Genomic DNA, 16,878 nt, shown 5'->3' on the forward strand with positions numbered 1-16,878 from the left:
CATCATCCACAAAGGTTAGAGTTTCCTCCCCATTCCCTGCTAATATGATAGACTGTGAAAAATATGATAATAATATGATAACTGAAAAAAGCTTATAACACCTAAAATGTTCTCTGCATATTCACTTGAGTGTCATGACTATAATCTCACTGATGGAACAGAACTACTTTTTCTTCCTATAGTCAAACCTTCACAGGCATAGTAATTCTTAGACTGATACTATTGAGACATGTTAAGTGCATGTTAAAATGCAAGGCAACTGGATTTATATTGTAATGAATATATCTGCCTGTGACATACAGGATGCTGTTTTTAACTAAATGATCCCTCAGACAACTCAAAACCAATTAATCTGAGAACTATGTAAGCCTAAGTATTTGAATCTTAATTTCTGTTTGTAATGCACAGTATCTAGATTTGTTTGCTTCCATTTCATAGAAAGACATTCCTTGTCCTTCTAACAATTCTTATTAGAATTCAGATTAAAAAAAAAAATCAAAGTGCTGTTTAATAACAGATATTGATTTTCAAGAGAGTCCCCTACACAGTCAATAATACTCACAGATGTTCGTATTATAAGATTTGCAAGAGTGCACAGAAACTTTCAGAAAAGAGAACTACATAAGCTGAATGTTTTCCAATGTCATCAAAACATTTAATGACAAATCAATTTCAGTGATACCTTTTGGTTGAAGAAGTTAGGCATTTAGCTACTTGGTCAGTTATTAAAAAAAAAAAAATCAATCAAAACAAGCATAGCACATTCAAGAAGAAAAGCACAAATATTTACCAACAGCTTTTCCACAAGGTCTTTTGCCTTGGGAAAAAATTTTTCTGGGAAGTCATATTCCAACTTTATTATCTTCTGGAATATAAGATATTCATTTCTGCAGAAGAGAAAAATATTAACTCTTGTTATTGGTTCTCCATGATTCTTTCACCTTAACCTGAATAAACCAGACAAATATTAAACAAAAAATCTACAAGTTAAGTTACGTTCCTGTGAATCTTCCTAGGGTGAAGGGGTACTATGATCTTGTAAGCACCAGATACTTGAGAAATAACAACAAAAGCTCATATGACTCAGAGAGTGTTGAGGATATGCCTTATAAACCTCTTCACGTACAGTTATATAGTTACCATCATGGCACAAATTACACGTGAAATTCTAGGATAGCTTAAAGGAATCTCTCCATCAGGAGCTCTAGTTATAACTGTCTAAGCAACTTCATTGCACCAAAAAGGACAAATAAAAGCAGCATGACATTAATACCAGCTCTGCATTATGAAAAATACTTCAGAACTGCCAGTACGGTAAAAATCCAATCAGAGGCAATATATTTATGATCCACATGTAAATAATTAGCTCAAATCTCTTACCCAGCTCTAAATGGAGGCAATCCAGCTACAAGTTGATATATTATGCATCCCAGAGCCCAGAGGTCAGAGCTTCAAAACAAAGAGGAAAAAACACAGAATCTTTTTTGTAAAAGAAATCTTTAATATGAAATCTAAAAGAAAAATTCTTAACTTTTTGCTACTTAAAACATAGCATGAACCCAGTGGACAAACCTGCTTTGTATATTTACCACATTATTTTTACTTTAGCCCTTGACAGAAGAATAGGCTAGCAACACAACTTAAACGAAGAAACTGTAGAGTAATAGTCCCACAAAAACTGACTCCAAGCACAAGTGGAAGACAGGTGAATTCTCAGTCAAAATAATGGGTAACTAATGACTTTGAAAAGAATATTGATTATCCACATGATGATTCAAGGATGCATCCAACTTCATTCAATATATGCCCCTTCAGAATTAAAATACTTTCCTCTTAATATTTGATTTCAAAAAAGAGAATATATTACAGTTTTTTATCTTTTTTACTTAAAGCTTTTCTTAAGACACAAACAGAAAGGCTATAATGATAAGGAAAAGCTATGTTCTAGTGTGGTAGGCAAAGGAAAGTTAAGCTTTAGTGTGTTGGCCTGAAAGAACACTTTTAACTTATTTTACTTCGAGGTAAGCTACCCATAGATTTGATTAAAGCTTCAAAACCCTCATGGAAGACTAAAATACTTAAAACTACTCAAACTAAGAGTTTTCTGTACAGGTGAAGCATTATGCAACTTCTAAAAGGAGATGATATTTTAGTTAAATCTTTCCATTGCCAAAACAGTCAAAAGCTCTTCACTAAAAGAAGATGTGAAAAGTCTGACAGTATCTCTATCACTTAAAGAAATGCTAGCACAAATTACTACACCTATTCACCTAAATGATCCTTTTAACTTCTGATTTGTCAGCGACTAGCTTACTCTTCCATCATTGCAGTAAAATAGATATACACATTCAGTAGGATACCATCAACAAACAATTTTAATGAGTTCAGAAATTTCTGAAGGGCATCACTCATACCAGGCAGACAGATAAGCTTTAAAATCTTGCAAATCCTAAGTACAGTTTAGGAAACATAACTGCAAGTTGATCTAAATACAAGTCAAAGAAAGCTGCAGCCTTCTCCTTAACGGAACAGCATGTGACATTTCTGTTGTTCCTACAGCAGGAAATACTATATTTGAGCAATCTTATATAAAACGGAATTAAAATAATTATATTACTTGGATAACAGATTTGTCTGATTTATTTATGGGTGAGAAATCCAACTTCACCTTACACACCTCCTTCTCAAAAACACCTAATCCTGTTAGTAGAACCCAAAAAAGTAGATAAACTAAGGAAGCCAGCCCTCAGACGAGAAGCAATACTTAATAAGAAAAAAATTTTCAAGCTCTGTTAAAATACTCAAGCATCTTGTTTCTTTAAAATACTAAGCTTTCTTGTTTGATTTATCCACTCCTCCCCATTTGACCGTTTCCTGACAGAGACAGTAAAGTTCTGGAATATAGAGCCCTCACCTTTTACAGGCAGATTTCTCTGTCAGCAGTTCTGGAGAAACATACTGTGCTGTCCCTACAAATGAGTTTGCCCGTGCTGTTGAGGAAAGAAATAAGCAAACATATACTTATGCATAAGCCAATTCTCCTCTTCCTCCCCTGTCGCCACCCAGTTTAAAAAAAAAAAAACAAACCCAAAAGGCAATCCACTGTAACTTACATAATGCTGCTAAGAACCTATGAGAATTTAACTTCTTTAACTATACACAAAACCTGCTTGGAAGAAACAAATCAATCTCAGGGATACCTGTTTGGTTCAAGAAGCTAGGCATTTAGGTACCTAGTTATAAAATCTACCAACACAAGTTTGCTGCAGTTAAGAAAAAAATATCAATTGAATTCAGTTCAGCCTAGTGCTTTTTTCAAGCATTGTTTGCAGGATCTATTTACAGGCTATTAATTACAACTGCAGACACATTAATTCTACTACCTTCATATTTGCGCAATTCTTTCAACCACTGGAGTTAAACACATAAACAGAGTTAAAACTTACTGTATTAGGTGAGCCATGGTACCTATTTGTTTGTATTCTTGTCTTGCAAATGAAAACTAAGCAACCTGAGTAGTTCAACTTCCCAGTCTATTTGGTAATCTAGCTGGTACTCCACTACACCAAACACTACCCCCTCTGATATAATCTACGTAGTGACAGTCAAAACTGTTTCGAGGTCCTTTAGTGATTTAGGTGAGGTAATGCCATTGGAAGGTTACAATCTGGTAAATAAAACACATGTACATTTTCAAAGGATCACTTGCTATAATTACTGGTGTCACATAATGAATAATGGCAAACCTTGTCTGCTATCTGCAGATAATACTTTTGCTGTTCCGAAGTCTGTTATTTGAATGTGCATATCTTCATTTAATAAGATGTTCTCTGGCTTAAGGTCCCTGGAAAAGACAGATTTTTATATTCAAATAGCATACAAATTAAAGTTGAAAAACTGTCTAGTGACTGAGGTACATAATGCTATAACAAATGATGCAAACATTCTATAAACATTGTTACAACAGCTTCTCTAACATGTAGCTGTCAACCTGCAGACAGATTTTGTTAAATCCATTAACATTTTTTTTAAACATCACGTAAATAATCATCTCAAAACTATGCTAATGTGCATGTCACACATTCAAAAATTTCAAAAACAAAACAAATCCCAACAAAAACCCCACCTCACAAAAACACACACTAAACCCCAAGCCCGTTCACTCCAAAGCCTTAATTTAAATAACATCTGACAGACTGATATGGCATTAAGATTTTCTAATTCTGTTTCCTCACTGCAAAACTCCAGTTAATCAAACACTGGCAAACCCAGCCCCAGCTAAATGTCCTGACCAGGTAAGGTAGATCACCTCCACGCATAATCTGCATTTCAAATGCATGCCTACTATTTGCATAGGCATAGCCTCTGATTCTGAATAAAACCAGACTTCACAGCATCACAAACACAATAGATAGCAGTACAGACTTAGATGTCAAGAGCTGCATTAGAAACAACTTAAGAGCATTCAGTTACACTGATATGATATGCCTTTGCATCAAGTTTCCTTAGCTCATCCAAAAAAACCCTACATACTTCCCTCCTAAGCTGAATCTTTGAATGCTCATAAAGAAATCTAGGAGCATGGGAGTTGTTTTGTTTGACTGATAAGAAAAAGCTAGTAAAAACTGAAAGCTGTTTCTATCAATCACTGTGCAGCACTATTTTCTTCAGATTGAAGTCCCCTACTATGGAAAAGTATGAGTTGTACAATTTAAAGTCTGAAAACTACCACAGAGAGCAACAAGCCATAAAAATCCTGTTGATTTTCCTGTGTCTGTCCTATGAGAGAGGTAGAAAGTACATAAATGGAATGGATTCCTTAACAGTTTTGTGTAGAGCTTTTTTAAGACATGTATGTATGTAGATATATTGTACTCTATACATGCTTCATATATACTGTTTATATAATATATCCTATACCTACATTAATACTGGATTATGGATCTATAGCTATATATATAAATGTTGGGAGTTTGGCTGGCTAAGGACTGGAAAAGTACAAAACCGTGGCTAATTCCAAGTCCTGCACCTATATAGATAGCAGTGTCCTTGGGCCTAGCTGTAGTAGGATAACAAACAGTGAAAGAGACATGAGAAAAGAGAGATGTAACCCCTAAGGAATGAGGAAGAGTTCATGGTATAGTTTAACCAATAGATTGCTTGGCTTACAGAATATTCATAAGCTTATTATTTGCTGCATAAGTGTTTGATACTTTCTTCAACAGACCGGGACCTGAAGGACCGACCTGAGGGGCCTGTGATGAACCATATGGTGTCCTGGTCCCCTTCCTTCGACATATAAATACATAGAGATATCTGTGTAATAAATTTTCCAGGGTAGCCTGACATCTTAAAGTGGTTCTATGTCATGTCCTATTTCTTCAGGCAGTAAAAAATCTCAAGAGTTTTCAAGCATTGCTAGAGCTGTGTCCTCATAAACTTCATACTAAGTTCTCCAATTGCACAATTTTCCTGGGTTTTTTTGACCTCCTCATAGGGTCCTTCATATAAAAACAAGTAAAACACAGCTCTTCTCCAACAGGAGGTTTCCAGTATAGGGTTAGTAACACTGGCAATCATGCCACATTCATTTTATAAGCATCCTCTCAGCCTAAACACATGAACTATAAAATCAAAGGGAAACTAGGGGAACTGGAAGTTCCTGAACTTTTCCCCTGCCCCTGTAGAAAGTATTGTGCCTTCAGTATGCTCCACATCCATCCCTCTTAGATTCAAATTATTTCAAAAAAACTTCTGTTTAAAAGGAAAAACTGTTTTTGTAATAACTGAAAGAAATAATGCTAGCAGAATTATAACCAGTCAGCTTTTTTGCCAACTAGCATCTAGTGTCCCATGACAACTCCTTGGTAACCTAAACACAATAAATTTCTTACCCAAAAAGAAGTTCTGCAGGTCAGATGTCTAGCACTTAAAGCTTTAGTTAATAAACATGAATGACAAATCATTACCATCCAAACAATATATTACACCAAGAACAACTTCGTAAGTACTGCTCAAAACTTCGCTAATTTCACCACTTACCTAATTATTGTGCAGCTTTGTGGAAATTGTTTACTCAGTGAAAACTGATATAGATTAATTTTCTTGATTATATAGTGATTATTAATGATTATTAATTTTCTTCTTATATATATTATAAGAATTCTAGTTACTTTTGCAACATAACAGCACAGGAAGAAAAGTGGTTAAACAAAAAGTCAGTTTCTGGTTTTCAGGCCAACCAAAGAAGCTTAAAAGACAAGCTTTTGGTAATGCTAATTCAAGGCCAGAAGGTTTTCTTACTTTTTCCTGCTCCAACAGTTGGTATAACAGCGGTTGGCTCTCCTCCTCAAGTTTGCTATGTTTAACTACTGATGTTAACTGTGCTAGGGCTGATCAAACGCAATTTGTGCTCTTTAGCTTTCCACAAAAATCCAACTTTGCTTTTAGTTTCACAAAGAACATTTTTAGGAAAAAACCCACCTCTTACATGATCAACTGCATGTCTGTCTCAACTCTGTATTACCTGTGAATGATTCCTTTGCCATGCAAATACTCCAGGGCTGATACAATTTCAGCAGTATAAAACCTTGTACAGGTCTCATCAAATGAGCCAATTTTGCGTATATACTTCAGCAGCTCTCCATTTTTGGCATAGCTAAGTCCAAAATCTGAATGTAACTTAGTTAAGGTTTATCTCTAAGCCACTCCAAAACAAAAATCCCCACAATCTTATTCCAAAGAGAAGAATACTACTAAAAATTCATGAACAACAGGGAAGAAGGTGGTTAATTTGAAACTTTACAAGTAGCAGGCCCAAGCAATATCTTAAATATATCATCAACCAAGGACATGGGTCCAAATTTCTTAGCAAAGCAAAAACTACATAAAGGGTTAACTTCGTAGTTTTTCCAGAGAATTATCTGGATAATTCATTCAAATTACATACATAATTGTCCTCAGAGTTATTTACAGTAATAACTGATAGAAGTTAAAAATTGTCCCATCACCTGGAAAGTACCAGAGCAAGTGTTTACATAAATACAAATAATACTAAAGAAGCCCTGTGAGCTCATACTGTATGATATATAGGGCCTGCCAGCACTATTAGCAGCCTTTGGGAAAACCAGAAAACTACTTACTGACCCCAGAAATAGACTGATCTATACCTTTATGCTTGGCACAGCCAATTCCAAGCAGGAGGTTTAAGAGGAAGTTCACATAATTAACATCTTCTTAAAAAAAAAAAAAATCAAACAAACAAACAAAAAAAAACACAAAAAAAAAAACCACAAAAACAAAAAAAAAAACCAAAGCCAACTGCCAAGCAATGAGCTTCCAGGATTAAACTGCACTTCGTAAATTACTGCTAGAGAGAGCTGGGAAAACAAGAGCCCAGAGGATTCACATTCTATAAGCATCTTCATCTTTACAAAGAAGTTTTAATAATAGCTCTAATTGTAGAACTGAAACTAGTACGAAATATAGCTGGCTACCCCTATTTTAAATGCGGGAATTACTGTGTTTTACTAAAGATAAATAGATGGATATACGTACACACATATATACATCAGGAATAAAACACTTCTGAAACACTTCCCATACATCCCACCTCCCCCCTCCAACTCAATTTAGAATTTTTAAATTATTTTTAAACTTGGATTGTTACAAGTCACCTTTCAACATTTACCACATGGACAATTTGTTTAATTGCTTCCCCCTGTCTCACAGGACACTTACTTTTCTCTCTGAGAGGACCCACTCATTCCATGTGCTTAATTTCTGTTAAAAGTGTGACTACAAAAATTGCATCACATACATCAGGATACTTTAAATACCTAAAGTTACCTCCATCATTTCCATTAGACCACTTTTTAAGGAATCAAAACTGGGCATTGTTATTAGTCTTAAGAAAGTGTTACAGCAAGTTTTAATAAGCAAAGGATACATAGTTTTTCATCATCCTGAAAGGTGAAGTACAGTTTCACAAAAAAAGGGTGATCCAGACGGGACATTACATCTCTCTCTCGTGTCACATACGGTACCTTGTTTTCTTTTATGATATGACGTTTTTCTAGAATTTTAACTTAATGAAAAAAAGAGAAAGTGAAAATGCAAGAGGTACAAGTAAATTAAGCCCATCTTGTTTTGGAGTTTTTTGGTTACATTTAATTAACATGAAACCACTAATTCTGTTCCTTCAACAGGTATTTCATAACTGGACTACACTGACACTTTATTTTCAAAAAGTTGATGTTAAAGGAGTCAATACTTACTGGCATATTCTCTAGAACTTGCCAATTCTCGAGCCAAGACAACCTGTTGTCAGAGGAAAGAAAACATTGTTACTGGCCACTAAACACAGGCACTAACATTGCTCTTCCAGTAGATATTTGGAACACAGCAAAATATTTAAGCATGTATTCAATATTATGCTGGCTTCAGCAAGACTTCTGCAGAAATTCAGTTCAGCTGACCAATGTTTGTTTTGCCAAAAGACTTACACATGCAAGAGTGTAAATACCGCATATTTTTTTCACAGAAGAATTCTGAGGATTGTAATATAAGTCAAAGTAAACTGCCATATTTTCTTAAAGGGGGAAACAAAAAGCAACAAGTACACTGAGGAAATACTTACAAAAATAATTGTCATAGCACCTTCCTGAATACAGATGGCAAAGATTGAAAGATAAATTTTATCCAATGAGCAAAAGTAAGAAGTGAGACAGAACTTTCAATTATTTACAGTTTGTTAAGAAAAAGAAATAAAACGAACAGAAGATTTCCAGTTAGTAGAAGCAAAGGATGAAATTTCAGGCAAACAGGTTTACATTTTTATAGAGAAATGCTTTTGGAGGAACACCAGGCTCATTTTCAAGACAGATCTCTATAAAAGGCAATTTTAGAGACAATCTGAAAAGTCTTCTTGCACGAATGCAACCAACAACCTTGTAACAATAGATGAGTACAGTTCTTTGTTTTTCGCATTTTGAGTTTATATCCATTTCAACATCTTGCTAAAATCTCAACTTCACACTATTTTTTTTAATCACTGCACTGGACTTGCTTCTAATCCCTTACAAAATCAGTTACAACAGAGTACTCCAAAATATTACTACACACACTTGATGCTAAATGTTAGGTATTTAGGAAATCTAAATAAGGCATTTCTTCAGATGAAAGAGGTGCATGCAGTTGCACTCTTTAGTACTAGAAAATTGTTCAGTAGTAACAGGCAGCTTTAACTTTCTTTAAAATTTCATCTCCTAAAACCACATTGACATTTACAGTATTTCATCAATGAAAATTTCTATTAGAAATGTTACAAACAACCAGTCTGTTAACATCTGCCTCTCCGCATAAGGAACTTTTGAGATCCTTCTGTGTATACACCTAACACTAGACAAGATGTGCAGCTGAATGAGGATGTTATTAACTTTTCTGATTTTTGTAACTAGGTTTCATCAACCATATCTACCACAAAAGCTTCTGAAAGCAGGTCAGTTTAAAACGCAGTTATCAAATAAAACTCCACATACACAGAGACCAGACTCAGATGGCAGAAGGTATCAGCTGACACAGATGAAAATATATCTTGGCAAATTAAGCTGAAGATAATTCTTCCAGTCCTGCACTGTATCCAACTTTTTACCACTGTATTTCACAGGTATTACCTACATACACTGACATAAAACAGCTGTGTTCTAAGTACATGAGCACTTACCTGATAGCAGGAGTACTTTGGTACCCTCAGGCTCCTTCCTCACCAATCAGATCTGAGTATACCATATATCTTAATTTCCCCTTAACTAATAATCCAGAAAACCACAGTAGATATGCACAAAAATAAAGAAACAGAAAACAGCTCAGAGGTACATATTAATACAATGTCTCTTATCAGGGGCCTGAATCTTATCCACCCTATGGGAAGAAGTAGTATCAATAAGGAATGTAAATTCTATTGAAAGAAATTAGACATTAACTGGATAGCTTAAAAAAAAGCCATAAAACGAACAGAAAAACAAAAGCATTCACAGAACATGTAAACATGTAAGTTGCAAATTCAGACAACAGCAAGGCAAGAAATGTAGTTAAACATCCCAAATCAAAGGAAGGTGAGAGGAAGGGGACATAGAGCAGAGAACCCTTAGAGGCTACAAAGCAAAAGTAACTGCCAACATACCTGGCATACATCATGACCATGCCCCACTCTAAACTTAAACAAATACTTCAGGCTGCTAGAGATTAAATCTGCATTTAAGAACTGGTTTTGGTCAGACAATCATACTTCCTTAGAGCTCCTGTTTTTAAGAAATGCCTCATTTATAGGTGGAGACAAAACCAAGGTGGAATATACATGTACCCACATATTGAAGGAGGTGAGCTACACAACATGCCTCCTCAATCATGAGAATTACAATTTTTCCACCAATAACAGATATTATTCTGAAAGAAGCCTGAAGCTGTCTACAAACCAAGTAGATTCTCATTAATTTAAAAGAGCAGAACAACAAGTAGAAGGCCCTGTATTTGTGTGTTTGTTTATATCAGGCATGGGTCCAAGAAGTTGCAGCTGCAGAATACAATCCCACAAAGTTGGAGAGTGCTCTGACGAAAAACCCTGAAGCCACATCATATATATCTCTGTTGAATTTAAAATGCAGTCCTGGCATTAAGTAAGAGCTTGTGGCAGCTTAACAGAAGTCCAAGAAAATGGAATACATTCATTATGACCTTGAAGAAAATATTTTTTTAATCTGAAGCTGTCATTGGATATATGGTAATATGAGGGCACCTATTTTTTGAGATAAACACTTTTTAGTTAAAATATTGGTGAGGATCTTGGGGAGTACAGTCAGATCTCTGAGTCTACAACTGTGTTTAATATGAAAAAAACCATTTGCTTTTTAATAAGATGTTTTGATGACAACATAAAGATACACGCCCCACAGATCAAATGCTCTGAAGTTGATACATCAGAGGGTTGTGCTGCCATCCAGGGAGACAGGCAGCAGAGTGCTGGACAAAGTTTATTCAGAGTCTGGGCTAAGCCCTAAGAATTTCTTTATCTACATGGAACATAGCATTAACTTTCAGAGACCAAAAGCAGAAATGAAGTGTACTACTGAAGTGAAGTGTCCTGGTACACCCAAACCACAACAACTCTCTTGGATGCTTTAGGGAAACCTGTAAATTATGCAAACTACATGTATGAGCGCAAATTACTTTTGACAAGTACTAAAGGCCTGCATCCTAAACACTGCAGTAGGCTGTACTGGAAGAACCAGAAAACCCCAACATTTAGAGACCTACAACCAAAAATCGTACACAACAAGTATCATATGAAAAAGATACAGAAATATTATTGTCTTACAACTGGTAAACTACCAAACCATCAAATGAAAGTATTAAATGCTTCATGGATTCACGAAGGCAATACTTATGTAATTCATTTTTGTGCAATGCTGTGGATGTGAGATACAAACCATTCAAGGCTACTGAACACAAACATACTGACTGTGACTCACTAAATCCTCAAGGACTAGGGACTGAGCAAGAATAGTAGAGAAGTATCAGTGTTCTTTCTTTTGAAAGCATCTGGCAGTACCTCCTGCCACTGACCGGACATCACATAGTTTTTTACCACAAGCTCCTAGATCAGTTCCAATCCTTTATATCAAAATTTTTACATAACCTATTATGGCTATCACAATTACATTAGAAAGCAATGTTGATTAAACATCCAAGCATCAAGTCATTAGGATACAACAAGGCTTTTGATCAATTTAAGTGGAGCTTAAAAAAAAAAAAAATCACCACCCATATTTAAGACGACACTTAATTTTAACAGTCAAGTTAATCCACTAAGTCTTCAGGCTGTTCTCTCCACATTTCAATCTCATCAATCTTACACAACAAATATACAAATTTTCAAGTTTATCTAAGATATCTGTCACTTCTTATAAAAAGTAAAGTTACCGTTGAAAAAGATCCTTCACCAAGAATTTTCCCAAATTTGAAGTCATCAGGTCGTTTCTTTCGAGGCTGTGGAGGCTGCTGTCCTGTATGTTGCTGCAAGGAGTTTGAATTAGATCTTGATTCGGGTTCTGTGCCCTCCATGTTAGATGCCTGTCTGCTGCTGCCACAAGCGGAAATGACAGGTGGAGTGCTGGAATCTGCTTGGTTCCTCACCATTGAAGGAGATGAACAGGAGCATAACACCACGCTTGACTGGATTGGAACAGCATCATACTGAAAAGGGAAAATTAAACTATTATTCCCATACCTTACATAATTACCATGCACAACTGTACTTAATTTCCATACAAGGTTCATAAAAATTCTTCTTTGAAAGGGTTATCATTAAAAAACTCTTTAGGAGGGAATAAAAGTATTTATGTTGGAAAATGGCAACAATTTGATAAATAACTCTTTTTGGGTCATGCTGTCATATAGCCATAGGTCAAACATCTGAACACTTTAATTCAAGAATGCTTTTTTTAAACTCAAAAAAATGCTCCTAACACCAAGTTATCAAATTTCATGGCATCTTCTCCTATGAATAACATGACCTTAAGTTTCTAGTCATACAATAAACACCAGTATGTACCAGTAACATTAGTTCAGAGATCCAAGTGACAATGAACTCTAAAACACATGAAAAGTTTAATGGAGACAAAGGACGTATTTTTAATTTTTTACTTAGAATTTCACTTTAGTGTACATTGGGGAAGGACATAACATAAAAAGGCAGATCAGGTGGAGGTTTTAATAATCAGCAACACCTAAAACTTTTTTTGAAGAATGTTCTGGTTCATGACCTTTTAAAACAAGGGAGATTGCACTTCTTAAATTCTACATACGGCCACATAAAGACAATCCAATTGCAAAACAAAAAGAATAGATATAGCCCAGAATACAAGATGATACACTCCTAACACTGGTTAATGTAATATACAAAGCAAATTGTCATTTGGTACCCTTTTATCAATTTTCCCTTAGTAAGATCAAGGAACCTTGTGAAGCTGCTTTCTGCCCCTTTTGGTAATACACCACAATTAGTCTGTCAGGGACTGCTTCTGATGTTCTACTTGAAACTGGGCAGAAAACACAAACAAATAGGAGAGCTCTGCTAAACTACCACTAACAAAACAAAAAAAAATGTTTGTAAACATACAAGAGGAAATATTTAAGAAAGTTAACACCATTTTATAAATCTCAGTATTCTAACATACACCCAGCAGAATGAAACTATGACTTAATGAAAATCATGGAATCTCAAAACAGATGTATTGTACAACCATGTTAGAGAGTCTGTAACATACACCATGTTACAAAATTAAAAATTACTTCTCACAAAAGGTCGGGTGTCTGATTAGATTCTGCAGCTAGCAAGATCACTTTGAAAAAGCAAACAAGCAAGAAAAAAATCCACTACAAAAGCATCAGAGCACAGTGAGAAAGGGGGAAAAAGGTGCTGGATGCAGTGTGTTTCATTACACAGTAGTTAAAACTAAGACACAATGAATATCAAGTATAGAAAAATCCTGAGGGAAGAGACAGGAGTAATGGACTTTGTAGGAAAAGTAGGTTATTTTTGGCCAGGATATAACATCAATTAGTCCCCTGATTTTCTCAAAGGAAAGTCAAGATTAGGAACAAGGAGGACAGAGGAACATGCAATAGATTTAAAAGGATCAGTTACCTAAGAAATGACAGAACTATGTAACTAGGTCTGCACCTCAATGTTTATTGAAAAAGGTGATTCCTACACTCGCCCTTTCACACTCCACGTATTCTTTAGTATTTTGTCCTGTGTTATTTACCTTCTAAGTTTTATTTTGAAAGGCTCCAAAAAATATGTCTGCAGAAACCATATATGCCTCTATATATAGGTTTTCATATATGTCTAAGACAGAATACAGGCCAGTTTATCTGATGTAACCCTGTACCTTACTCTTTTGTAAAAATCAGACTTAAGAGCTTTCTTCTACCAGATGCTGACATTTTTTAGTGAGATACAAAGTCAGTAACTGAAATTTAAAATGTTCTAACTGCATCTGCAATTCTCAGAAGCTTGAAGATGCTCTCCTTCTAGCAATTATCAACATTTCTCAGCTGGCAGTCAGTGAAAGCACAGATCCTCACATGGTAACAACAGACTGACCTATTGCATGTCATGTATCACCATAGACCATGCTGACAGAATTACTAGATAAGTGGTTATCTCTTTAAAAACTAGTTTTTAACCCCACTTTCCCAAACCGTTAAGGGTTCTCCTTTTCATTGACTTTCATATAGAAGTAGTTCCATTCTTAGTGCAACATACTTGATTTTGAAAATCTTCCAGGGAAGAAAATAACAAATCTGCTGAATATATGTGGCACTATAGATCAACAGTCATTTCAAAATCTATATCAAGTAGTTTTCACTAAATAACTAGAAACAGGATTCCTTCTATTTATACATGAAGTAAGTACTAATACCGTTCTTTTCCTCACTTGCCTGCAAATAGTAGGAGTAAACTTTAGTAAACTGGAATCAATGCAAAAAACCCACTAGATAGGATCATGTTTTTCCTTTCTTCCCCACCACCCAAAAGGATTTATACCTCTTCCCTCTGCAATTCAGCATTTTGACAACTGCACTATCACTAGAACTATTGATGTATTTATATGCATCAAACACATATCACACTTCTCTAAAGCAACTACAACCACAACTGCATACCCACTAGCTTTATCCCACCACAAAAACTGCAACACTATTTTCCTGAGACCATTCTATCAACACTGACAGCAGCAAAAAATATTTTTATTAGAGACTGAGCTTCTAATAAAACTTCCAAACTGACTAAAACTTCCAATATCCTCTACTTCTGTACTAAGTGACAGGATGTTGAACACTGTTGAACACTGAAGATGACTGAGAACATCTTTGCTATTGCTGAAATTCTACTAGCAAGATCTATTACAAAGAAAATCAGTATGAACAGGATGCTGACCTCTCAGCTGTCTGATAACACTGAGTCTGACTGCTGTCTATTACAGAATCTCAAGCTGCATTAAGACATAGGACAGACATGATCATAAAACCTCTTAATCTAACTACTTATAAAGCTAATTTTTTGGAAGCAAACCTTGGTAACAGAAAGTATTTTTTTACACAAAGCAACATGACCTTTAATCCTCAACTGGTACATTTGTTTTGATTATAAATAATGCTAATGAGACTATAAGCTAGAAGATTGGCACAACCCATGATTCTGCTAAAGGCAGTTTAAGTTAGACAAGTTTGGTCTGAGCTGTTTTGTAAACAGTCTTGACCTTGTCATATAAGCCAGAAGTTCTGACAGTGAAATTTACTTTGTATTGCTTACAATTTAAACATTGACAACCTAGAGTTTTAAAGCGAAAAAACTAAAAGCTAAGCAGTTATATTTAATATATTCTTTTCAAGGCACAGTGGTGTTTCAGAGGGTTGACAAAGATGCACCAACTGCATGTGACACACATCTCATATCTGAATTACACACAGCTTTTCCACCGGCCTCCTCCCCACTCATATCCCACAATTAAAATGTTAACCTTCTCTAGGTTCCCCAGTACCTAGTTGTGACAGTCTCCAGTTCAAAGGTTACTGTGTAACACAGTCACACTGAGAGCTCCAGCATATTCCAAAAGAAAAAGCAACTGATCAGGTCAGATACTTAGATGGGCCTGAATATATATGCCTTCAAACTATGCCTCATAGTACCTAAAATGAGACTGCAGGCAAAAGCAGTGTAGTTCAGGTACAAGAAACTGAAGATATAAATCCACTGATTCAGAGTAACAAAATCCAACTAAAGGCCTCACATTTCAGTGCAGAGAGCACAGTACAGTTTGCACCAATAAATACCAATCCCACATGGGAGCTATTTGCAGAAGTGTAATGATTATTGTGTGATCCCTATCAATATTTAACACCAGTTTTCCTTTCATAAAGTCTGTTGCTGCACCAGAGTGAAGCACCCTCAATGAAGAAAACCCAGAGCAATAATGGATAGTGTGCTTTCATAAATTGCAGCAAACATCAGTTCTCAGACCTTATATGCTCATGTCTATTTATGCTCTGGATGTCTGTCTAAAAATGGATCGTCAGACTTTCTGCTAAGTGACCAACAGCATCCTCTTTCTATTAACCAATTGTACATGTATCTGTATAGAGAGAAACAATGTATTGACTAATGGAACTCCATTGCATGCCAGTCCCTCTTTATATACACTTTGAATATGCTTAGAAGTTTGTCAGATAATCTCAAGAATTCAACAGCATATCTATCTGCCAACATTATTATTGCCTTTAAGTAATCAAAATACTAGCCTGAAGAGAAAAAAACGGTCATTAGAAAAGGTCACTAGATGCTATCAGTCTATTTACTGTAACATAAAATCAAGCATGTAATGAATGAGACAAAACTCACAGTAAGCCAAGTCTCAGAAGTACTTTGAATGCATCACACAGCTCCTTAACTGTTCACCCACTTAAAAGGTTAACTTTGACACCAAAATACATACAGACATATTAAAACATCACAGTAATTTAAAGACATGTACTCTGCTCACAATTTCAGCTTGACAGAAGTTCAGCATGACTTCTAAGAGCAAACACGTCTCCCAAAAAAACCCAAAAAAGACAGGACACACTTTTCTTTAGAGTTCTTTGAAGACAATAGTAAGTCAAACTGCAGCAAACAAACTCCACTCCATGTATTAGTTATTTGTAGATATTTAAAAAGCATTAACATCAAACATTCATCTTGTGATCTCATGTAACAGTGGTTTGCATTTATGTTACATAGAGCTGCATCAGCACTCTTTCAAACCTCATCATCAA

At 35.4% G+C, this 16,878-nt stretch overlaps 1 protein-coding gene across 5 annotated transcripts in view; it reads right to left on the reverse strand.

The window, feature by feature from the left end:
• PDPK1 (3-phosphoinositide dependent protein kinase 1) overlaps positions 1-16,878 on the reverse strand; it is a 31,570-nt gene that overhangs the window by 9,154 nt on the left and 5,538 nt on the right. For all 5 annotated transcript variants that reach the window (XM_026797701.2, XM_014272356.2, XM_014272358.3 and 2 more), the window contains 8 exons: positions 11,980-12,252; positions 8,277-8,319; positions 7,949-8,086; positions 6,527-6,671; positions 3,747-3,844; positions 2,915-2,990; positions 1,381-1,449; positions 791-887 (listed from right to left, as the gene is read on the reverse strand). In XM_026797701.2, coding sequence (XP_026653502.1) covers positions 791-887; positions 1,381-1,449; positions 2,915-2,990; positions 3,747-3,844; positions 6,527-6,671; positions 7,949-8,086; positions 8,277-8,319; positions 11,980-12,195 — 882 coding nt within the window. In that variant the 5' untranslated portion in view covers positions 12,196-12,252. The remainder of the gene's footprint in view (positions 1-790; positions 888-1,380; positions 1,450-2,914; positions 2,991-3,746; positions 3,845-6,526; positions 6,672-7,948; positions 8,087-8,276; positions 8,320-11,979; positions 12,253-16,878) is intronic.

This window comes from Zonotrichia albicollis, chromosome 16, assembly GCF_047830755.1.
Source record: "Zonotrichia albicollis isolate bZonAlb1 chromosome 16, bZonAlb1.hap1, whole genome shotgun sequence".
Taxonomy (NCBI): Eukaryota; Metazoa; Chordata; class Aves; order Passeriformes; family Passerellidae; genus Zonotrichia; species Zonotrichia albicollis.